The sequence below is a fragment of the Podarcis cretensis genome, assembly GCF_951804945.1.
Source record: "Podarcis cretensis genome assembly, chromosome: 14".
NCBI lineage: Eukaryota > Metazoa > Chordata > Lepidosauria > Squamata > Lacertidae > Podarcis > Podarcis cretensis.
The window spans coordinates 41,565,872-41,590,661 of record NC_137183.1 but is presented as its reverse complement, the minus strand read 5'-3'; the positions used below and the strand labels follow the sequence as shown (position 1 = coordinate 41,590,661).

Below are 24,790 nucleotides of genomic sequence, written 5' to 3'. Positions count from 1 at the left end.
GTTATTATCTGCCCACTCTACTGGGCAGTAACTCAGGTTCTTCCATTCAAAGGGGGAGGGCAGTTAATTAATCGAGCCATCAAGACCTATGTGTCAAAGATCATTGCACAAGTGCTTTACAGGGCTGAGATCTAGGCATTCTTTATTCGTCATGCTAATTCAAATTAAGTATTTGAAGTGTTGGGCTATTTGGTCCAGCTAAAGCTAATCTCCCAAGTGTAGACTGTCCAAAACTGGAAATTTCTCTGGAATTGGAGTGAGCAAAACATAGGATCCGCTGGTAGATTGTTAGATGGTTTGCAGCAGATTGGCAGTGGTTTCTGGCAAGCAACAACACCCCCCCTCCCCATTGGACTGTTAGAGCTGTATTTTTCATAACTTTGATGTAGTTTTGAACATAAATATGCAGGAGATTGGCTCTTTGGACAGTTGGCTGTGCTCCTGAGGTACCATTTTGCATTAGGCTATATGTGACTCGGCCACTACTTTTCATTGTTTCTGCTTGGTAGACCTCAGTATTCTAGTAAAAAGCAAAGCAAATCTTGCAAGCCTGAAGTTTAATCATGTGCCCAGAGGATCATGATACCATTGTACCTTTTTGAAGCATCCACCATGCTTTGTTCTTTCATTGCAGTAAACATTGGTGTTGGAGAACCTGACTTCATCTTGGGACAGCTCTATCGCTTGTCTTCGGCACAAGCACCTGAAGTAGCCAAATCATGGGCAGCACTTGCTAGCTGGGCTTATAGATGGGGACGAAAGGTAGTTGATAATGCCAGGTAAATCTTACTTTTTAAAACCAAAATGGACTCTGAACATGTTTCACATTAAGTGATTTTCCTACCACTATGAAACTTGCCTGGTTAACATTGTGCTCTCCTGTCAAACAAGATGGCTTGCTAATGTATGAACCTTGCTGGCTGAATAAGATGATTCCCATTACTGAAAACTCAGGAGGTATAGATGTGCGGCTTACAGTATGGCAGTGACTGAGAGCACAGTGGGTCATTTTGTTCTTCTGATGAGCCATTGGATGCTAGAATTTGAATTCCTCGGGTTTATAAGGAATAATAAACTATAGGTTCTCTTTAAATCTGGCTGTTTGGTGGGAAGTGCTGTGCAAAGTTCTTTGCAAACCCTGTGCAGCAATCAGTTCACAGTCAAAGCTTGCTTTCTGTAGGCATCAGGAAACTCCAATTCAGCCAGTCCAGTAGCCTTTGGCTTTCCACCCACCAGACGATGGGTAACAGAGCTGAAGCATACTGTCCCTTGCCAGTGCACATTAGGAAGCACACTTTAAAGTCTTCCAGTTGTGCATTAGGAGCAGAGTCCTTTTCCTGCTGTTGCCTATGATGTCAGGTGTTGGACAGATGGGGATGGTTTGGGGAAAACAGCCTCACGGGCCAAGATTCTGCACCTTGGTCTATACTCTCTTTCCATTCCAAATAAAATAACTTACTTTGCCCTTTCATTCCTCTAAAGAACTTTGCAGTTGCTTGCCTTTTCTTCTCTTGCACTGAGAAGAGCTTGACAGTTAAACAGACCATATTTTCTGACTTGGTATTGTGTCTGAATGCAGTCATAGCTTAGAAGTAACTACAGTTGTTGCTGATGACTCTGCAGCACTGAATTGCAATTCATAGTTGCAAGCCTTTGTGCAGAGATGATGTTTTAACCTAAAGCAGCAAGTAATTTAAATGCTAGAGTATTAGAAGTCAATGCACAGTGTAGCAAAGATATGTTAGCACCATGCTTATTCCTTACTTTCAAAGTTGATAAAATATGTGGTGTTATACAGTCAGGGAGGTGTTCGTCTACTGCCAAGAGAGAAATCTGAAGTTCACAGCCTACTTCCAGAAAACGTTACAGAAGAAGACAGAGAGAAAATCTATGGCATCCTTGGACAGGCAGTGTGCCGGCCAGCTGGGATTCAGGTTAGTATAAATTAACTTTCAGAAGCGTTTCATTTGTCAGGGGTAGCTAACATGGTGCTTTCCAGATGCTGTAGACTACAAATTGCATCAGCCCCAGCCAGTATTTTAAGTGATTAGAACTGATTATGTTTAATATGATTGGCAAATGCCACTAATAAGACCAGCATAAATAGGCTAGATGGCATATTATTTGGTTATTTAAGGTTGGTTATTTAAATGTGAGACACCGGTTCAAAGCAAAAACTTGACAAATGATTTATGTATACATGAAGAGGAGTGAATAGTACCATTATTTGTAAGTGTGTACGTGATGGGTAAAATTGTTTATTTTTGTTTAACTTTAATGTAGGATGAAGACATAACTCTTCAGATTTCAGAGAATGAAGATAACGAAGAAGATGATATGGTTGATGTCATCTGGCGGCAGTTGTTGACGAGCTGTCCTTGGCTTTCAGACCTTGATGAAAATTCAACTGAGGGCCTAATCAAAGTGTGGAGAAAAGTTGTAGACAGAATCTTCAGTCTTTATAAACTCTCATGCAGTGCCTATTTTACTTTCCTTAAACTCAATGCTGGTCAGGTATGCCATATGTTTTGACTAGTGATGTAAGCAAGGTTGTTTTGTTTATGTTTTGTTTTTAAAGTCTTTGGGGCTTGTGAGAGAGCTGTGTGTTCAGTGAGGTTGTTTGTTTTCATGTGTAGGTTCCTCTGGATGAAGATGATCCCAGACTGCATCTAAGAAACATTTCAGAACAGAGTACTGATGATGTGATTGTAATGGCAACCTTAAGGCTGCTGAGGCTGCTTGTGAAACATGCTGGAGAACTCCGGCAGTATCTGGAACATGGGCTGGAAACCACCCCGACAGCTCCATGGCGAGGTATGGAAGATCTCAGGCTCTTTTGAGAAGGAATCCCACAAGTTAGGGGTTGCCTCTGTCTCCACTGTTTGGTAGCAGAATAACATTTATTCCAGTTACTTGTAAATGGAGTAAAATAATGTTGCCCTTTAAAAATGAAAAAAAAAGAGAGGCAAATGTGTTCTCTGGTAAGCTTATTTCTGTGCTTTTATCTTCATAAAGGTATTATTCCTCAACTCTTCTCACGTCTAAATCATCCTGAAGTATATGTTCGTCAGAGCATTTGTAATCTTCTTTGTCGGGTAGCGCAGGATTCTCCTCACCTTATATTATACCCTGCAATTGTGGGTACTATTTCACTTAGCAGCGAATCTCAAGCTTCAGGTATGTTTTGGTAGTCATATTTATATTTGCCCATCCCAATTCCATCCTTCATGTCACATACCATTTCAGAAGATCCCCCAACCCTCATTTAATTTACCTTTCTTTAACATTTTTGTCTTTTAACATCTTTACAGTTAAGAATTTCTAGTAGCTGTAGCTGAGCTATCTCACAGATGTGCAGTTCCACTGTTGCTAATACCTGGATTTAACTTCAATAGATTAACTGGTTTTACAAAATCTAGAGTTGCCAGACCTCAATTCAGCATAGTTTTCCTGTCTTGTCATGCAGCTGAGTGTGACTGGTGTTACTTAAACACGCTCACAGTATTTTGAGAGTTTCCTCTTGCATGAGCACACAGAGTTTATAGATGTTGTAGTCAAAGGCAAATCGTTATAATGCTGGTCAAAGATACAGTTTTACAGCATCCAGCTGGCCTTTGTGTTTTGACCTAACCTGTTGACCTAATATTTTCTCTTTAAAACCTAGGGAGCAAATTCCCATCTGCAATACCTACCTTTTTGGGTAACATCCAGGGTGAAGAGTTGTTGGGTAGTGAGTGTGATGAGGGAAGTCCCCCTGCTTCTCAAGAGAGCATAAAGGATGAGCCAAAAATGGGCCTAAATGAAGACCAGGCGATGATGCAAGACTGCTACAGCAAGATTGTAGAGAAGTTGTCAGCTGCAAACCCAACAATGGTGTTGCAGGTATAACTGCAGTTCAGCCAGAATTTGGGGATATTTGTGATTGGAGTCGAATCAAGTGCTTTATGTGTTGTGTACTTATGCAGGAAGAAATCCATTATATTTACTCTGGGAATTACATTTTGAGACTTTTAGAAGTGCAACTGCACAGTTAAACATGCACAATTTTTTTTGTTATCAATCCAGGTTCAGATGCTCGTAGCAGAATTGCGCAGAGTTACTGTTCTTTGGGATGAACTTTGGCTGGGAGTGCTTTTGCAACAGCACATGTATGTCCTTAGACGGATTCAGCAGCTGGAAGATGAAGTAAAGAGAGTCCAGAACAACAACACTCTGCGCAAGTATGTTTCCACCAAAGTGTATATGGATATGTGTTGCAAATGGGCAGCCTTTCCTCCTGATCATTAATGGTGCTACTTTTTTAATGGCACGTCGTGATTTTTGTAGCCTGAAGAACAATCACATCATGAAAACAGCCCTATAATATTAATTCACCTCTACGTAAGATACTAAAGTGCCACAAATGGAGTAGTAGAAAGTGTCCCTACTGATGTGGAAAGGGTTTTTTGGATGTTCAGCAAATTATACTCAGTTCCTTTTGTTTCTCACTGTCCAAGGTTTTGGAGAACTCTGGAGACAGAATATCATGTAGTGTAAATTCTGATTCTAGATAATCTGGGGGGGGGGGTGTTTAATGCATTTATTTACATTCTTTTTCATGGTTGGTTTTAAAATAACAAAGTTCCTTTCATTGTTTTTGGTAGCAATATCTAGAAATTTCAGCATACTTGAAATGCAAGTGACACTTTTGCCAACCCCTTTATCTCTTTTTTTTTTTCAAGAGAGGAAAAAATAGCCATCATGCGTGAAAAGCACACTGCCCTAATGAAGCCCATTGTATTTGCTTTGGAACACGTGAGGAGCATCACTGCGGCTCCTGCTGAAACGCCGCATGAGAAGTGGTTTCAGGACAACTATGGAGATGCAATTGAAAATGCCCTAGAAAAACTAAAGAACCCATCTAATCCTGCAAAGCCAGGAAGCAGCTGGATCCCTTTTAAAGAGGTATAGTATGTCTCTCTTGCCAAGAATACAATAACTTGGAATATTTTTCTCTGCTGTGGAAGAATTAAAAAAGAAAAGAAAAGGTGCTGCTGTTGTAATTTAGAATATTAATGGTTTTGTGGGTAGTGACAAGGCTTAGGTTTTAGAGAATTTAGAAAAAGCAATAGAAAAATGGACTAGAAATATTATTAGTTCTTAAATATGCTACGCTAGAGGTTGCTTTCTTTTTTGGCCCATGGGCACATTTGCAAACTGCCATTGCCACTTCAATCTATGTTTTCTTGTCTCCCCCATCCTCCCGACTGTGCCACTGGAAAAAATTGGCCCAGTCAGACCAACAGTTTCCTCTGCCAATGTGGTACACGGCTATATGGAGAGGTTTAAGTTTATCATTCATGTTGCTCAGATTGGCCATATGAAAAGTGGGAAGGGAACAATTTTCATCACATCGCACGTCTGGGTGGGAGGCTCTGCCTATCCCATTTCCCATGTTGAGGGTTAAAATAACTCATCCCCTACACATCTCAGCTGCTTTTCATGGATCAGCTGAGGAGCAAGGAGGGGGTGGGCAGGGAATGCTGTGTGGCTACTTTTGGGATGCAGCCCCCAACACCTTTCTGCAGTAGCTAATAAAAACCGAACAGGCACCTTCTAAGATGTCTTCAGTTTTGTGAATTCCTTTGGAAATTAGTGGGTTGTATCCAGTTAAGCTCTGTTGGGAGGAGGCTCATTGAAATTTATGGCTTTAATGTAGTCACGTCCATTATTTTCAGCAGGTCTGCCCTGAGTAGGAATAGCACTGACTACAACCCAGTATTTTGATAGACTGGAACCATGCAAGGGTCTGGACCTCACCTTCTTCAACCTTGTGTCTTTTAAAAAATAGGTAATGCTCAGTCTTCAACAGAGAGCCCAGAAGCGGGCCAGTTACATTCTACGTCTCGAGGAAATAAGCCCCTGGCTGGCTGCCATGACTAACACTGAAATAGCTCTCCCTGGAGAAGTGTCTGCCAGAGACACGGTCACAATTCATAGTGTAGGAAGCACCATAACAATTCTGCCTACTAAAACCAAGCCCAAGAAGCTCTTGTTTCTGGGCTCAGATGGGAAAAACTACCCATACCTTTTCAAAGGTGAGAACATTCTGTAACTTCTCCTTGTCCTAAGCAGAAAAATTTTAATGGAGGATATATTGCATTCCCTTTTCCAGTTGCATTACATACTGTCTGGTTTGCGTCTATTTTTCACTGCAGGACTGGAAGACCTGCATCTTGATGAACGGATCATGCAGTTCTTATCCATTGTTAATACAATGTTTGCTACCATAAATCGCCAAGAGACACCCCGTTTCCATGCCAGGCATTACTCTGTTACGCCACTAGGAACACGATCAGGCCTAATTCAATGGGTGGATGGAGCCACTCCTTTATTTGGACTTTATAAAAGGTGGCAGCAGCGAGAAGCAGCTTTACAAGCACAAAAGGTAATGACTACATTATACATGCCGGCACTAGTTGTGAAGTAAACTCTGTAATTTTACATTGTAATTCATTGAAGTATTAATGGTTACTGAGACAGAATCAAAATTCTGATTAAAATTCTAAGTATATGCTGAAATGTGTCTTATAAGGGTTATTTTAAAATTAATTTGAGGTGCAGAGATTAATTAAAACACCTAATCATAATAATAAAATGTGTGTGTGTGTGTGTGTGTGTGAGAGAGAGAGAGAGAGAGAGAGAGAGAGAGAGAGAGATAAATATAAATGTTGTATGTGTGTTGAACGGTGTGTATGTGTCTTTTCTCAGCCTGCAGAGCTGTAACTTGGAAGGCTGGATTTTGGACTGGGGACATCTATGAACTCTGCTCTAGTGTGATAGCAGATCATAGAAACTCATGCCTTTAAAACGTGCGTGTGTTGTTGTATGCACAAGTTCAGACCTGCTCTGTGCAGTGTCTCTTATCTTATGTAGCTTATGCAGATATTGAGGTGCTCTTTTGAAAAAAGCATTTGCTGAGTCTGGAGTTAGAGGCACCTCCCAGTCCTCCTGCCGCCCCAGATGCAGAAATCTGAAAGAGGCAGAGATTCTACATGTACTTTGGTCCTTGGGACGATTTGCTCCTGATTCCAGTACTGCCTATATGGAAAACATGAGCATTACATTGTTTCATTGTTAAGCAATGCTGGCTATAGGAGAGTGCATATTCTTGTAGCAGGAAAGGGATGGTGCATACCAGAGCCTAGATGCCATCTTCTGTCTTGCTGTCCATGTGCAGCACAGATATAGCAGCCATGGGAAATAATAGTTGGAGCAACAGCACTTAATGCAACAGGAGATCTTGGAAAGCAGAGTGGGTGGGAAACTGGGAAGCAATATGAGACACACACACCCCGGCTAATTCTTCTTAAACTGATTTAGCTTGGAACTGCAAAAGGGTCAGTAGCAAGGAGCACCCTATATATTAAATGCAAACACAAAGATTTATTCATCTGTTGCAGACAATCTTCCAGCCAGGGTTTAAATATATGACATGTTGATTCTGTCCCAAGATATAATGGAATAGTAGTTGAACTGTGTAATTGACTTTTTTAGGCCCAAGATTCATACCAGACTCCTCAGAATCCTGGAATAGTACCTAGACCTAGTGAACTGTACTACAGTAAGATCGGACCAGCTTTGAAGGCAGTTGGGCTTAGCTTGGATGTATCCCGTCGAGACTGGCCTCTAAATGTAATGAAGTCTGTTTTGGAAGAGTTAATGGAAGTAACACCTCCCAATCTTCTTGCTAAAGAACTTTGGTCATCATGCACTACACCTGATGAGTGGTGGAGAGTCACACAGGTATGTAGAGACCTTTCCTAATAGAATCTTAATGTTTGAGTAGGTTTAGTCTAATATCTCCTTGCCTTATGTACACAAACAACCATGCTTTCCATCTAAATTTGGTGGATTCTTGTAAAAATCCTGAGTGGCTTTTCTGAAAAGTTATTTCAGAATAATTTCAATGGAAGAACAAACCATCTTGCTTTATTGCTCAGGCTGCCACTTAATTTCAAAAGTAAAATTGGCAGATGTGCTTTCCCACTAGGTAGGGTTAGGGAGAGGCACAGCTTGTTGAGGATCACATACATACATTGCTTCAGGATAGGCACCTGTGATCCTTCACATGCTGTTGGAATTGTTAACATCAGCCCCAACCAGCATGGCCAGTGGACATTGAATTATGAGAGTTGTAGTCCAACAACACCTGGAGAGCAATAGTTACCTATCCCTCATTTGCTTCTTATACCACATCTGTTAGTCGGACAGTAGAAATGTGTCTGTGCTCATTCTTCTCCCTGGCCTGGTGCTTCTCCTTGAGCATAATTAGCCTTTGTGTGAATAAAGGAGCATGTGGCTTATAGTTAAGCTATATAATGACCCCCCCCAAAAAAAACCTTTTTGTAGTTTTTTATATACAGTACACTTTTTAAAATGGTGGAGAAAAGAGATTTATAATGATGAAACTTCCTCCCCCCCCCTTCCCAGTCTTATGCAAGATCCACTGCAGTTATGTCCATGGTTGGCTACATTATCGGCCTCGGAGACAGACATCTGGACAACGTTCTTATAGACATGACTACTGGAGAAGTTGTTCACATAGATTATAATGTTTGCTTTGAGAAAGGGAAAAGCCTTCGAGTGCCTGAGAAAGTTCCATTCCGGATGACACAAAATATTGAAACAGCATTTGGAGTAACAGGAGTGGAAGGCGTTTTCAGGCTTTCTTGTGAACAGGTAGGCCATGGGATATTGGGCTTTAAGGAAGTCTTGAATTTCTGTGAACGAAGCTTTTGCTTTATGGGGGGCCTTTTCAGTAGTGATCTTAAGTGTGGAATGCCCTCCCCAGGAAGGCCTGCCGAGTCTTGCCACTGAATGCTTTCAGAAGTTGGGTTGAAACTCCCTAACACTGGATTTGGTCTTGGTAGCTAATTGCAAGTGCACATTTTAAATGATACATGTAATTCGCTTTAAAAACAGGTTCTGCACATCATGCGGCGAGGACGAGAAACCCTTCTGACATTATTGGAAGCTTTTGTTTATGACCCACTTGTGGACTGGACCGCAGGGGGAGAAGCAGGGTTTGCTGGAGCAGTGTATGGTGGAGGTGGGCAGCAAGCTGAAAACAAGCAAAGCAAGAGAGAGATGGAAAGAGACATCACACGTAGCCTCTTCTCTTCCAGAGTAGCTGAAATAAAGGTATGTTCAGTCCTTTCAAAAATTCATTTTATATGTATCTGCTTGTTACTTTAGATTCCAGGAACAGTGTGCAAAATTGCTTGCAGGAATTAACTCGAAACAGGTTTTAGATTACAGTATTTCAAGCACGCTTCTATCTTAGTGAATCTATTTATGCTGTAACTTTAGAAATACGTACACTCACAACATCAGTTCTTCTTTTTTTTTAATTTTCTTACAAAAATGTGATTTTTCGATTGACTTGCCTAAGATCAAGGAAAAGCGCTGCCTTCTGGAAATTCCCCCCGGAAGTCAATTTCACCTTTGAAATCCCAGTAATGTCTGGGAAAATCCAGACATGTGGCAGTCCTAGTCCAGGGGAACTTTTGGTAATTTGAGAAACTGATTGATAATACAAAATACACATTTCACCAAACGGAAGACTGATGATAGTCAGAACCCCGAAAACAAACAAAAACAGGCAAAACATTCCATCAAAACATAACAGACAAGAAAGTAGGCAACAAAGTAGGCAACCTTCCCAATAAAACCTCAGTTTTAAAATAAAATGGAGGCAGGAGGCTTTGATGGGTTAGGTGGTTGTTAGAAGATGTTGTGGTTATCATGAGCACCATGTTGGAGACCCAGTTTTTGCCATCCTGTCATTCAAACATTAATTTTGCTCTGAAGTTTTAAAATGAGTGACTTGTTCACCTTTTTATTTGTTTAATACTCAGTCTAATTTAGTGATAACAATGTCAGTTTCACTCCACTTGTGATACTGGTAGAGAAAAGTGGTATCAAGTGTTATTCATAAGTATGTAAAATAAATCTTGTCTACAGGTCAACTGGTTTAAGAACAGGGATGAGATGCTGGCTGTGCTTCCTAAGCTGGATGGCAGTTTAGGGGAATATTTAAATTTGCAAGAGCAGTTGACTGATGTTGAAAAATTGCAAGGCAAATTACTAGAAGAGAGTGCCTACCTGGAAGGAGCAGAAGCAACGGATCACCCTTGCCACACACTGCAGAACAGGTACGAGAAATCTCACTTTAGTTTAGATATTCAAATACTTTATGGAAATTCAAAACTGCATATGTTTCTCTAGAATTTGGAGTTTTTTAAAAAATCACTTAATATGGCTTCTTCCTTTTTAACACAGATATTCTGAACACACTCAGCTGCAATCTCAGCAGAGAGCAGTACAAGAAGCAATCCAGGTGAAACTGAATGAATTTGAGCAGTGGATATCTCATTACCAAGCTGCTTTCAATAATCTGGAAGCAACTCAGCTTGCAAGTCTTCTTCAGGAAATCAGTACCCAAATGGATCTTGGTAATGAAACAAATTAGGTGGTCTCCTTCCCCCCACCCCGCCCCATTGTTCGTATTGTGAAGCAGAGCAAGGTGGCAGATTAAGGGGAAGTAAAATGGTGTTGGGGGGTGTTTTTGTTTTTACTACAAGGAGTTAACATTTTTATATGTTCAGAATACTTCTTGTTACAATACTGTACTAGGCAGTCAGCTGCTGAATGTCTGCTTCCTTTGGAATGTATTGCATTGGTATGCAATGGATATCAGGTTATTCTAGGCCAACCATAGGTAAAGGTAAAGGGACCCCTGACCATTAGGTCCAGTCGCAGACGACTCTGGGGTTGCAGCGCTCATCTCGCTTTATTGGCCGATGGAGCAGGCGTACAGCTTCTGGGTCATGTGGCCAGCATGACTAAGCCGCTTCTGGCAAACCAGAGGAGCACACTGAAACGCCATTTACATTCCCGCCAGAGCGGTACCTATTTATCTACTTGCACTTTGACATGCTTCCGAACGGCTAGGTTGGCAGGAGCAGGGACCGAGCAATGGGAGCTCACCCCGTCACGGGGATTCGAACTGCCAACCTTCTGATCAGCAAGCCCTAGGCTCTGTGGTTTAACCCATAGTCCCAACCATACTGTGTGCATATTCCTTTAGCTTCAACAAGGGTAGTCAACATGGTGCCCTCCAGATATTGTAGACTACCAGATGTTGTTGACTACCACTCCTATCTCCTCTGATCTGTTGCCTTGCTGACCGGGACTGATGGAAGTTATGGTCTAAAATATGTGCAAGGCTGTTGCTGAACATGGAGCAGTTGTATCGGGCTGCTCCAGCTCGCTACCTGGCGGATATCCACTATGTGGAATACCACAGACTATTTACGGCGGCTAGGCTGAATGTTCTTGACTCGGCGGTCCTGAAGGGAAGATATGGAGGAGTCCCATATGACCAGAGATTATGCCACTGTGCTTTGGGTGAGGTAGAATCCACAGAGCACATTTTACTGAGCTGTCCCTTCTTCAACGATTTAAGACAGCATCTTATAACTCCATACTTACCCCAGCTTAGTTCTCGACAAAGAGGAAAGCAGACAGCATATCTGCTAAATAAGTCTTCTGGGAAAACAACTTTGTCAGTGGCTAAATTCCTTTTCCTGGCACTTAAGCGTCGGAAACGTATAACTGCTTTGATGTGGGTTATCTGTGAGAGGTCTAGTATTGTGGCCCTACCTTATTTATGTACCCCTATGATGTTTAGTTTATAACTCTGTATTGTGTAATGTTTATTTCTGACTATCGGTCGAATAATAAAGGAGTTAATGAGTTTTAACATCCTTCCTTTTTTAATGGTTCATTTTGAAGGTCCTCCAAGTTATGTCCCTGCAACTACCTTCCTTCAGAATGCTGGACAAGCACACTTGATCAGCCAGTGTGAGCAGCTAGAGGGTGAGGTTGGTGCTTTCCTTCAGCAGAGGCGATCTGTTCTGCGTGGATGTCTTGAACAGCTACACAACTATGCTACTGTAGCTCTTCAGTACCCCAAAACAGTGTTTCAGAAACACCGCATTGAGCAGTGGAAGACATGGATGGAAGAACTGATTGTTAACATGACAATAGAACGCTGTCAGGATCTTTACCGGAAGTAAGTTGTCAGTTGTTTGCACCCACAGAAAGTGGGAGGGTTAAATTATTTCAAGTCTTTGGTAGTTAAATTTCTGCGGGAAAATAAATTCTCAGAATACACCATACTAATTTCTACAAAGTTGAGCTCAGTTAAGTGTTGTGTATGTGTCAACATGTAAAACTTTAAGTATTTCTCTGCCTCATGTATCTCAACAGAAAATGGTAGTGTTTAAGGGTAGAGCACAGATGATGCTAGGCATCACATTACAATATGCATGAAAGAATATATATATAAATAAATATTTGTAATTTTATTGTTTGTCAGGTATGAAATTCAGTATGCTCCTCAGCCGCCTCCATCTGCGTGCCAGTTCATAACTACTACAGAAATGACTTTGCAGCGATATGCAGCAGACATCAACAGCAGGCTTATCCGACAAGTGGAACGTTTGAAGCAAGAAGCAGTCACTGTTCCTGTGTGTGAGGAACAGCTAAAAGAAATTGAGCGTTGCATTAAGGTCTTTCTTCATGAAAATGGAGAAGAGGGTTCATTGAGCTTAGCAAGTGTTATCATCTCGGCTCTCTGCACTCTTACCAGGTGAGATGCTTGCAAAATTTGACAAGAAGTGGTGGGTTTTTTGGTTTGTTTTTTGACCCCTCCTTCAAAAATACATTTCCCAAGGATTTAAATTCCTTTAATTTCATATGTATCAAATTTACTTAACCATAATTCATGCAAATGCTTTATCTAGAAATAGAATATACCACATTTTCCCATGTATAAGACAATTTTTTTTCTGGAAAAAAAATAGTGATTGGGGGTTGTCTTATACATGGGTTAATACGGTAAGTAAGCGAGGGCTGGAGCCCCCAGTGGTAGTTATGGCACCACTTCCGTCAGCTAGAGCAGGGGATAATTGAAAAACAGCTCAACAACTTTCTAAACTTTTAAATTTCTTAATTTTGGGCTCCTAAAAATAGGGGTCATCTTATACATGGGGTTGTGTTATAAAGTGGTACCTCGGGTTAAGTACTTAATTCGTTCCGGAGGTCCGTACTTAACCTGAAACTGTTCTTAACCTGAAGCACCACTTTAGCTCATGGGGCCTCTCGCTGCTGCTGCGCTGCTGGAGCACAATTTCTGTTCTCATCCTGAAGCAAAGTTCTTAACCTGAAGCACTATTTCTGGGTTAGCGGAGTCTGTAACCTGAAGCGTATGTAACCCGAGGTACCACTGTACAGGGAAAAATACGATAGTATTCTTTTTAATGGGTTTTAAAAGATTAAGATGCATAAATTGGAACAAAAACTCCTGTTTATTTACAAACTTATCTTTTTCATTTAGACGTAATCTAATGATGGAAGGTGCTGCATCCAGCGCTGGAGAACAGCTGGTGGACCTGACTTCAAGAGATGGAGCCTGGTTCTTGGAGGAGCTGTGTAGCATGAGTGGGAACGTTACATGTCTTGTGCAGTTACTGAAGCAGTGTCATCTGGTCCCACAGGATTTAGATATTCCTAATCCAGTTGAAGCATCAGAAGCTATTCACCTAGCTAATGGAGTTTACATCTCACTTCAGGTGAAATATATCTACAACGTGTGTTTGTAGCAGCTCATGTTAATGTACAAACCCCTTTGTAGTGAGCAGTAGTAAGTTGGAGTAAAGTTGGAATAAATTGGAATAAATCTACAATCCTAAATAGGTTTATCTGGGAGTAAGACCCACTGAGAATAGGGGGATTGACTTCTGAGTATACATGCATTGTTTAAATTGAGAGCATATTCTAAACACTTACATTTTTTCTCCTTATTAACCAGCAACACATTATACTTCGAAAACTCTTAGATACTTTGCTGTTATCTTCTTGTTTTCATGCATTTGTTGTTGTTGTTCTGCCAGGAGCTGAATTCAAATTTCCGTCAGATTATTTTCCCAGAAGCACTTAGGTGCTTAATGAAAGGAGAATATACTTTGGAGAGCATGCTTAATGAGCTGGATAACCTGATCGAACAAGTTACTGATGTTCCTTTGCAAACTCTGGTTGAGTCTCTTCAAGCTTACCTAAGAAACGCAGCAATGGGGCTTGAAGAAGAAACCCATACTCATTGTATTGATGTTGCAAGGTAAATCATTGGGTTTGTTGTATCTGGTGCAAATGCTTGCTTTAAGAGTTAGCTTGAAACAGCCCACAGTCATGGGTCATAAGACAACATGCCATATGGTGGCTTGTTTGTGCCCTGTGTGACACCCACAAGACACCCACATTCACAATTTAGCCATGGTTTAAAAAAAGCTACAGCTTAGCGTGATCTGAAATGTGCTGAAGGATTAGTCAGTTATTTGACATTTCTTTAACCAAATGATAGTCCTTCTATAGTGTTTGTCCTTAAAACTATTTGGATATTCAGGCCCTAACTACCCTTTTTGCTTCTTTCTTTAGGATGCTTCACGCGCAGTATGGTGAACTGATTCAGCCAAGGAATGGCTCGGTTGACGAAACGCCCAAAATGTCGGCAGGCCAGATGCTGTTGGTAGCATTTGATGGAATGTTTGCCCAAGTGGAAACAGCATTTGGCTTATTAGTTGAAAAGGTAAGGTTACTACTAAAAAGGTTACTTACTAAAGCTAACTTTGGAAATAAGGTCCAGGCAACTCCCAGTTCACACGGGGGTTGCGTTTTGTGTTATTGTGTGCCATCCGCCCACTTTTCCAGGCACTTCCAGTTTGCCGTGATGTGCGCATGCACACATCATTTGGTCTTTGTCTGTATTTGGCAGATGACCTAACATTTTTCTTATTTTCCTTCAGTTAAACAAGATGGAAATACCTGTTGCCTGGCGTAAGATTGACATCATCAGGGAAGCTCGCAGCACCCAAACTAACTTTTTTGATGATGATAACAACCGGCAGGTTTTAGAAGAGATTTTCTTTTTAAAACGACTGCAGACAATAAAGGATTTTTTCAGACTCTGTGGCACTTTTTCTAAAACTCTTTCAGGTAAGTGCATACAACATTCCTAGTTTACGTCTCATTAGGTAAAGTTAAGCACTGTTGTCTGCCTTGAATCTTAAAGTGAAATTACAAATAACGGTATCTATGTGTTAAACGAAATAAAAGATTGGGCTCCACAGATTCTCATTTTGTATTACCTGCAAGTTTTAAAGCTGTGATGTAATGACTGCAGTAGCAGCATTCTCAAAATACATGGGTTATACAGTGCCATGAACAACTTCTAGCAGTACCATAAGTATTAAGCTGTTGCAAAAAAAAAAAAAAAAAAAAAAAAAAAAAACCTGGTTAAAAGGTGCAGAAGACAGCCAGTAAGCACAGGAAATTTATTTCCATGCTTGCTCAAGCTTTCTTTGTGAAGAGCAAACGCAGAGTTTTCATGTTTCCTCTGTGATGTTTCAACACTTGCTTTATTATTGAACCAGTATATATTACTGAATGTATTGACTGTTGAATTATTCTGGCATTATTTGGAAGGCAGCAAAACGGAATAGATGTTTGCTTCCATGTTTTCATTTTCCCCTAGAAAAGAACCAAGAACATTTTTAATTAATTCAGGAATGCTATTGTGGAGTTAGCCAAATCAGTGTGCCTTAAAGCATGTACCAGCCTGTTAAAATGGGGTTTATATTTATCTCAGTCAGCTTGGACCTTGCCCATTTGCATTTCATAAGAGTGCCATTGTAATCTTGGCTGCAGTTAATTTATGTTGTCAGCTCTCTAGAGCAGAAATTCAATCTAGATTGCTGGTTGGTAGGTATTTGTTCAATGGCTGTTTCTTTTTTTTTCTTTTTTTGTAAGGTGTAAGTTCAATTGAAGATCAAAGCTCTATGAATGGACCAGTGCCAATGGTAAACGTGAAAACCTTGTATCGGAATTCTTGCTTTAGTGAAGACCAAATGGCCAAACCAATCAAAGCCTTCACAGCTGACTTTGTCCGGCAGCTTTTAATCGGCCTTCCCAATCAAGCCTTGGGACTTACATTGTGCAGTTTTATTAGTGCTCTGGGTGTAGATATAATTGCTCAAGTAGAAGCAAAGGATTTTGGGGCTGAAAGCAAAGTCTCAGTGGATGACTTGTGTAAGAAAGCTGTAGAACACAATATCCAAATTGGCAAATATTCACAGCTGGTTATGAACAGAGCAACAGTGCTGGCCAGTTCATACGACACTGCATGGAAGAAGCACGATCTGGTGCGGAGACTTGAAACCAGTATTTCTTCTTGTAAGACTAGCCTTCAGAGAGTGCAACTACACATTGCTATGTTCCAGGTAAGTCTTCAAACCTGTATTTCATTTCAGAATATTTGCTGCAGATGTGGAAAGTTGCATAATAAACTACCGTATTTTTCGCTCTATAAGACGCACCAGACCACAAGACGCACCTAGTTTTTGGAGGAGGAAAACAAGAAAAAAAAAAATTCTGAATCTCAGAAGCCAGAACAGCAAGACAGATCGCTGCGCAGTGAAAGCAGTCCTTATTTTACCAGCTTTGTCCATTTGCCCCTTGAAACCTCTCTCTTCTTGAAAGCCTGCAGGGTGGGTTTCCTGCAGGCCTCTTGACAATACTTTGAAGCAGATCCTGTGCTCTGGTTCTGAGGGCACTTTGAATTTCCTTTTTTCCTAGGCAGAAACCCTCTATCTTTGTTAGTTATGAAGTTTATAGCTACTGTTGTAGCTGTTGGGTACAGCTGAATTGTCATGCTGGTGTGGAGCAAAATTATTAAATGACATCATCATAATATTTCCCCCAGCAGATCAATGTACAATTTGGATTTTCTGCAAAGCAGAGTCAGAATTCTGACAAATTTCCTTTTAAAAAAAAGCAAAGCGAAGGGGAATGACAATCAGAACTTTTGGTGCACTTAAGGATTTTAGAAGCAAGATAGCTGCAATTTTTCAAAAGAGCTGTCACTTCACATTTACAGACAGTGTGAACATAAACACTTTTTATGTTGGTTATGTTTGTTGCTTATTGCTCTGTAAATGTTCACGGTTATTGACTTAGACATCTTGATTAGGCTCTTGGGGCCGTATCTCACTGAACTTCTCAGTCTTACCATTTATATAGCATTATCATAACGTTGAATAAAAACATCTTTTTCTCTTGCCTTTCAAAAGTGGCAGCATGAAGATCTCCTCATCAATCGCCCACAAGCCATGACAGTCTCTCCTCCACCTCGGTCCGCAATCTTAGCCAGTATGAAAAAGAAACTTCATACTCTTGGCCAGATTGAAGCTTCAATTGCAGCAGTTCAGGTAAGTTTCTTCACTGCTCCATGGGGGAAGCAGTGGAGGACTGTTGAGGAAAAATATGGAAGCAAAATAACTGGTCTTTCATCAATATTTGGGAATATTGGTCTTCCAGCTCCATTGTTACCATAAATATACTGAAACTGCAAGAATGGTAATGGATGTTTGAAGTGCCTTGTTTTCAAGTCATAAAAATCTCCCCAATTATAGCAGTGTTCAATCCTACTTTACTGTGGGGCAAGTTCAGGGTTTTGAATTAAAGTCAAATCTTTAATAACAGTTTTTACAAGATTGAACTCTTTAGACTCTTATATTAAGCTGAAAATCTGTAGTGATTGGTGATGTAATTTTTGATAGCCCTCCACAGTTTGATCACTTTGGAAGCTGGTCATAAGAATCTGAGCCAATTTCATCCTGCAATGTGTACCCTAGATTTGACAGCTGAATCTAGGGACCTGTGGCAGGGATGCAGTGCACGAGTGTCTTAGGTTGACTCTTATCAAATCAGTATCTTATGTACCGCTTTTGGAGAGTCTCCAGAATTTTGTATATTTTTGTTGTCCCAGGTTGCAGTGTCATCCAGTCAGCTAGTGGCTGAGTATGTGGAAATGTGTGTATGTCACAAGCCTTCTCTCTTCAATACATGGATACTGATACTGCATAGAGGCACATTTTGAAAAGATAATTTTGTTGGTTGGCATATATACTGTCCTAGTTTGCCCTGCTGGTTGCCAGAACTGAATATGTTGGATTCCTTGCCCTTGTTATAATTGTAGTTAAGTAATTGCATCTGTTCAGGCCCCAGGTATAAGCAAAAATTGTAAGATTTAATGCTTTTGATTTTCATCCTATCGACAATCTCAGGAAAAGCTGGCAGCACTTGAAGCAAGTATTGAGCAGCGTTTGAAGTGGGCAGGAGGGGCTAATCCAGCATTAGCACCAGTTCTTCAAGATTTTGATGCCACAATATCTGAAAGAAGAAATCTTGTCCTTAAGGAAAGTCAGAGAGCCAGCCAGGTACTACAAATAGCATGATGTGATGAGATGAGTTGATTTTCACTAACAAACTCTGTGTATAAGAGAGCAAAAAACTTTTAACAGATGGGATCAGGCTTAAGGAGAAAAGCATTTGCCATATGTGGGGAGCTATTTTGGAGTGAATACTAATGAGGTCCCAAAATACAAAGGGCTGTTTGGGATTTAGTTATTTGTGTGTGTCGTAACTATATAGCAGTACATACTGTCACATTTCTTTTTTTGTGATACTTTGAATCGAGTTGCATTTTAATCACATTTGACATCATTATCTTAGTTATTTGGCTTTGACCTTAATTTGTGGTGTAATTACATCTCTTGATAGCATAATATATATCATAACTTCATAGTGATTCTTGATCATTTCAAGTTTAAGCCTTGTTTAATCTTTGGTCCCATAATTTCTCAGCCCTTTGTAATAATATAAAAATTATACAAGACAGCTTAAAACCTAGATTTTAAATTGCTACTTCAAAGATGAAATCAAGTCTCAGACCTCAAAATATTTTGTTGGTGCTGGTGGGCTAAATTTTGAACGATTCAACAAAAATTGTAATTCGGGGTGTGGGTGTGTATATGTGTGTGTATACACACACACACACACACACACACTTATAAAATTGGGTGTGACTGCAGAAAAGCACTAGAATATATATGTTTTAAATAAAGTAGTCAGTTTCCTATCTGGCAGCCTTTCAGTGCATTTTTTGAAAATAAAATCTAGAAGCTTAAGCTGTGTGTGAATGTTATGAGCCTTTTCTCTCTGTGCCTTGCCTTTCAGGTTACCTTCCTCTGTAGCAACATCATTCATTTTGAAAGCTTGCGTACCAGAACAGCGGAAGCCTTAAACCTAGACACTGCCTTGTTTGAACTTGTCAAACGTTGCCAGCAAATGTGTTCCTTTGCTTCACAGTTTAACAGCTCAGTTTCTGAACTGGAGCTTCGTTTACTTCACAGAGTGGTGAGTGTAAGACGCACAGATACAATGGGTGGGGTGCAGTGGGCAGGAAAAAAGTGCATTGGCTTCTTTTACATATAATACCAAATCATGTTAGGCTGCAAGAACTGTGCACTGAGGTCACTCTCCCCCTTCTCCTTGAGGGTTCTGATTCTCTCTCTCATTTCCTAGTTCAGGCAAACTGTGGTTTATGAAAGTTATAGCTTCCTTCCAAATGAGAACTAGAAAATTCTGACTTCTCACAAAACATAGTTTTGTTGCCAAAAACAACAACAACCATCAAATTGCCTGAATGAGGAAAGCAAGGAGGGAGTGCATGAGTATTAAAAAAATGGTATGACTAATGTGTGTTAACAGGATCATCTGCCTCAACTCCGACATGCCAAACCATGTTGTGTTGTCTAATCATGTTGCCAAACCATGTTGTGTGTAGAATGCAGATCATGGTCTTGAGCTTGCAAGTTTACAGGCAAACAATGGTTGTTTACTGCTCAGTGGTGTTCGTTTTCTGTCTGCTCATCATTCCCATCTCTAGGCACAGTGATCTCTGGGAGTGAAGCAAATACTGTTACTATAGCTTGTCAGTACAGATACCATGCTAAACTTGTTGCACACCTTGATTTGTAAATAGTTTCTGGTGCTGACTTGCCAGCCAATGTATCAATTCAGCCTTCATGATAAATCATGGCATTATTTTAGTCACTGGTTGCTTTGAAGTCTGAACTGAGCCATTGCAAATTATAGTAACAACACACACCTCAAAATGCCTGTGCTCATTTAAGATTATAATTGGGATGGGGGTTGGCAGTAGGTGTCTTGCAATCTGACTTTAATACAAGTATTGATTTTATTTGCCTCATTAAGCAAAGAAGCTCAGGGTACTATGCACTAAACTATCTTTCTTAGCTTCAGAAGAACACTGAGAGTTTAGACTGGCAAACAGTAATTTGCTCAAAGCCTCTAAGTTTCATAGCTCAGTGGGGAACTGATGTGGCCTTGCTTGGAGATGAGTTTCAGTAGTTTGACTGGTATTTGGAAATTTGTTTTGTTACAGGGCACCAATCTCGACCATCCTATTGGTAGCACAGAATGGCTTCTTTTGGCTCATAAGCAACTGACGCAGGACACGTCTACCCAGAGGACCGTGCAAATAGAGAGAGAGCAACAAATAGAAACTGTGTGTGAAACCATTCAGAATCTGGTTGATAGTATTAAAACTGTGCTCACTGGACACAACAGGCAACTTGGGGACGTTAAGCACTTGCTGAAAGCCATGGCAAAGGTAATGCCCAATTATTCATTGGTGGGGGAATAGAACAGAAAACATTTTGATGTTCATGGAATACTTTCTGAAGTTATGGGAAGGTGGATAAATAGTGGATGAAAACTTTTCCAAGCTTCTTCTGCTTCCAATAGTGAAGTCATAATGTTACTTTATTACAGGATGAAGAAGCAGCGCTGGCAGATGGTGAAGATGTTCCCTATGAGAATAGTGTTAGACAGTTCTTGGGTGAATATAAGTTATGGCAAGACAATATTCAGACAGTTCTGTTTACATTAGTTCAGGCCATGGGTCAGGTTCGCAGTCAGGAACATACTGAAATGCTGCAAGAAATAACACCCACCCTGAAAGAACTAAGAACCCAGAGTCAAAGGTAAGCAGACATTCTCTGAATTCTTGTAAATTTGCATATTTGGCTAAAAACAAAGAATATAATGCAGGCATAGGCAAACTCAGCCCTCCAGATGTTTTGGGTCTACGGTTCCAATCATCCCTAGCTAACAGGACCAGTGGTCAGGGATGGTGGGAGTTGTAGTCCCAAAACATTTGGAGGGCCGAGTTTGCCTATGCCTGATATAATGGATAGATTATAGTTATTAGAAGCACAGAAATGACATTCTTATGACACTTGGAATCAAAGGGTCTATTGTTAGGAGGGAGGGATTTAGTTACATTTCAGTCAGTTTGTTTATTTGTTATGTGGTTCTGTGTATGTTTATTTGCTGGCTGAGGAAAGTATAATAGTGTGATACAGTTGTATCAGCATACTTTATTCAACACATAACTTCCTCAGCTTATGTATTTTCTTATTCTTGAAAACCTACTAATTATTTTTTTTAGCCTCATAATAATAATAATAATAATAATAATAATAATAATAATTAATAATAATAATTTATTATTTATACCCCCGCCCATCTGGCTGGGCCTCCCCAGCCACTCTGGGCGGCTTCCATAAAAACCAAAAATACAGTAAAATATCACACGTTAAAAACTGACAGGATCCCCTAATATTGTAATGCATCATCTACAGAGTCTAAACATCTAAACTTTCTCAAACGGTGCCAAAATATTTCTGAATTATCTAACATTCTTACACAGGCTTTCTGTATTTTGATTTCCAGATAGGACATGTGTCAAGATTAATATTGACCATTTTCCTTATTTTTCTTAGTGTCTACAATAATCTAGTGAGTTTTGCATCTCCCTTAATCACGGATACGCCAAATGAATGCTCAAGTCCAACATCTGTTGCTACATGTCAACCAACATTTGCTGCAGGTAAAATATGGAATACATTGAATTTAATTTCTCTGCCTCTGAGCTTGAATGTAGATGTTGTCATCGTTCTCCTTCTAGATGTAGCAGAGCAGTCTACTTGCTAAATTTCTTCATTATCTTCAAAAAGACAAATGTCAAGGAGTTAAGCCACCTGTCTTTATGCAGACTTACCAGAGAACCTGACTAAACTCTGCTTACCAAAGAGTACCACTCATTTCTGTTAGCATGTTCATCATTCTGAGATAAGGACTCCTTGGGGAAATGACTTAATGACTGCCTTTTACTTGCTACTTGAAGACCTTCCAAGTCTACTAGGAACTACCCACCCATGAGCAGAAGTAATATTTACACTATTAATATGTTTTCCATATAAGGCTCTTGCAGAATTTTACTAGCTTAAGGCATCTAACCAACAAGTAAATTTTATTGGTAAGGTATATAAATTAGCATTAAAATAAAGATAAAAAACAGATTGATACCCATGGCAAGCCCAATGCAAAGATGCTGTAGCAGATTCTAAAAAACTGTTTAGAGGACTTCCATCCATATTGAGGTACCATATGGATACTTGTCAAGAAAGAGATAGCTCTCCATAAACATTTGGTTTGCTGAGCATCTCTGAAATGACACATCTTGCGTATAGGGGGAAACCTGGTATCCCAGCCTTGTTAGGGTTCAAATCTCAAGAAAGATGTAGCGATGTAGGTTCCACTGCAGCTTAGGTTGTTAAGAACTACAGTGCATATGTGTGACATGCATACTCTCATTTCAGCACGGAATGGAAACGTAAAACTGATTTCTTCATGCAACTTGCTTGACCTGTTGAAAGGCTCTTTTATATATATATTAAAAACCCTATTTGAATTATCTTGATCCATTTCAGTCAGGCTTCAGCTTTAGACTGCTTTGGTTGACGGAAGAGAGACAGGGCAGGTCCAACCTTGTTGGTTCTTTTTAATCTCTGGCTTTTGATACCATCAATTATTGTATCCTCTTGGAATTGTTTGGTGGATTGGAGCCATGGTGATACAGTGGTTCTGCTCATACCTGCAGGCAGTGTCCAGAGAGTAGCATTGGGTGACTTCTGCTCATCCTTGAGGTAGTTGAAATTCAGGGCCCTGTGCAGTTCCATTTTGCCCCCAATCAGTGGCTGGCCATGGCTCTCCAGGACTTCTGGATATGGGGTCTTTCCTATCCCTAACTGGAGATACTAGGGATAGAACCTTTAACCTTTTGTATCTATTCGGCCATTGAGCTTTGTCCCTTCCCTTAGCCTGGCCACAGTTTTGCATGGTCATGTGACATCAGGCTCAGGAAGGATGGGTGTGGTTAGGCCAAAATAGCCTGGTGGGCCAGCCTCTGAGGCTTGGTGGGCCTAATTTGGCTTGCAGGCCGATGGTTCCCTTCACTGTCCTAGAAGCACAGATGACCATGTTTTTCAGCTTCTGTCACCTGCTTACAACAACTTATTAATCCAAGCTTATGGTGGACTTGGTTAACCCTGCTGTGGATTGCAGTTTTGTTTTGTACTATACTGTTGTTGTTGTTGTTGTTGTTGAATCTAAGATCATTTTAATTGTGTTTGATTATTGTGTTTTATTTTTTGTGTTGGCAACAACATTTTGACCACACAATGGAAAAGTGGTCTACAGTTGTTTGAAATGAAATCAAACCATGACATCATATATTGACTTCATTTTGAAGCCATAAATCATAGCTTTTGGTGCTGAATTCTGACTTGTTCTGCCATTCATGTAAAGCAGGGGTGTCAAACTCAAATTCATCGGGGGGCCGCATCAGCAGTTTAGTCACCCTCAAAGGGCCGGTTGTTCAGGCAGCCGTTGGATCTGTCACATCACAGGATGGCATGTGCTCAATATAAAAACAAGTGGAGGTTTCCTGAATGCATGTAAAGTGGAGGTTTCCTGTGTAGAACGGCCGGCTCCGCTAGAGGGCAAACGTTCTCTGGCTTGTAGGCTGCCGTGCATGTGCTGAAGAGGCGGCTTTCTTGTGTCCCCCCCCCCCCCCCCAAAAAAAAGCGAGAATAAAAGGTGAAGGCTGGCGGCCGCCGCCGGCTACACGGGCCACATGACGAGGTCTGGCGGGCCGGATTCGGCCCGCGGGCCTTGTGTTTGACACCCGTGATGTAAAGGGAGCAGGTAAACTACTACAGTAAGCTTGCAACTCATGTGGGAGCTACGTTCCAGGGAACTCACCTAAAGCCAAAATCACGTATAGTCAAAACCCATTGGGCTCAGTGGTGGGCAGTATTGCCAAAATAATTTCCCCCGGAACCCTGTCCCCTTTTAATTTTTTTGCTCTGCATGTAAGGGTGAATATGCACAAGTTAAATGTGCATAAGTTGCAGGTTTAGTGCATAAAGGAGCTCCATGGACCCACACATAGGTCATGCAAATCTTATTAAGCCAATCTTTGGCTTAACTTTGCCTGTGCACACAATCACTGTGTGGGCAGGAGGCCTGAAATCAGTGTCTTTTGCATTATATGTTTTGTGGGCATGTTTGGTTTTGTTGTAAAACAAAACATTCTTCTTTTTGATTATGAATAAAATTTACTTGGTTCCTTTTTATAGCGTTTTCAATATTTTATTTTCATTTGTTGACAGCGGTCCGCAGCAATACGGGGCAGAAAACTCAGCCAGAGGTCATGTCGCAGAATACAAGAAAGTTAATTCAGAAAACCCTTGCACCATCAGCAGATACTCCACCGGGGGTAATTACAGGCGCTGGAAAGAGTGTTGTTTCTAGTCCTAAAAAAGCCATCAGGGACCCCAAAACAGGAAAAGGTAAGAAGCAATATTAAACTTATGTAGAAAGATAGGCTTTGTAATGAGCAACACATTAAGATTTG

The 24,790-nt window shown here is 40.6% G+C and overlaps 1 protein-coding gene and 1 long non-coding RNA gene across 2 annotated transcripts in view; one reads left to right on the top strand and one right to left on the bottom strand.

Moving 5' to 3' along the window:
- Positions 1-24,207, bottom strand: part of LOC307202476 — a 95,535-nt gene extending 71,328 nt beyond the window's left edge. The window contains exons 1-2 of the long non-coding RNA XR_013832895.1: positions 24,085-24,207; positions 23,143-23,692 (exon numbers count right to left, since the gene is read on the bottom strand). This is a non-coding gene — a long non-coding RNA (uncharacterized lncRNA). The remainder of the gene's footprint in view (positions 1-23,142; positions 23,693-24,084) is intronic.
- The window catches only part of SMG1 (SMG1 nonsense mediated mRNA decay associated PI3K related kinase), a 71,403-nt gene that overhangs the window by 43,026 nt on the left and 3,587 nt on the right, over positions 1-24,790 (top strand). Inside the window, exons 32-60 of the mRNA XM_079952290.1 lie at positions 635-779; positions 1,799-1,934; positions 2,284-2,514; positions 2,637-2,814; positions 3,016-3,177; positions 3,665-3,882; positions 4,066-4,220; positions 4,722-4,944; positions 5,831-6,077; positions 6,198-6,427; positions 7,537-7,785; positions 8,473-8,721; positions 8,965-9,183; positions 10,006-10,196; positions 10,324-10,496; positions 11,839-12,118; positions 12,425-12,697; positions 13,445-13,679; positions 14,001-14,224; positions 14,542-14,692; positions 14,910-15,099; positions 15,913-16,382; positions 17,232-17,369; positions 18,228-18,380; positions 19,180-19,359; positions 20,411-20,638; positions 20,800-21,011; positions 21,813-21,919; positions 24,546-24,725. Coding sequence (XP_079808416.1) covers positions 635-779; positions 1,799-1,934; positions 2,284-2,514; positions 2,637-2,814; positions 3,016-3,177; positions 3,665-3,882; positions 4,066-4,220; positions 4,722-4,944; positions 5,831-6,077; positions 6,198-6,427; positions 7,537-7,785; positions 8,473-8,721; positions 8,965-9,183; positions 10,006-10,196; positions 10,324-10,496; positions 11,839-12,118; positions 12,425-12,697; positions 13,445-13,679; positions 14,001-14,224; positions 14,542-14,692; positions 14,910-15,099; positions 15,913-16,382; positions 17,232-17,369; positions 18,228-18,380; positions 19,180-19,359; positions 20,411-20,638; positions 20,800-21,011; positions 21,813-21,919; positions 24,546-24,725 — 6,027 coding nt within the window. The remainder of the gene's footprint in view (positions 1-634; positions 780-1,798; positions 1,935-2,283; positions 2,515-2,636; positions 2,815-3,015; positions 3,178-3,664; positions 3,883-4,065; positions 4,221-4,721; positions 4,945-5,830; positions 6,078-6,197; positions 6,428-7,536; positions 7,786-8,472; positions 8,722-8,964; positions 9,184-10,005; positions 10,197-10,323; positions 10,497-11,838; positions 12,119-12,424; positions 12,698-13,444; positions 13,680-14,000; positions 14,225-14,541; positions 14,693-14,909; positions 15,100-15,912; positions 16,383-17,231; positions 17,370-18,227; positions 18,381-19,179; positions 19,360-20,410; positions 20,639-20,799; positions 21,012-21,812; positions 21,920-24,545; positions 24,726-24,790) is intronic.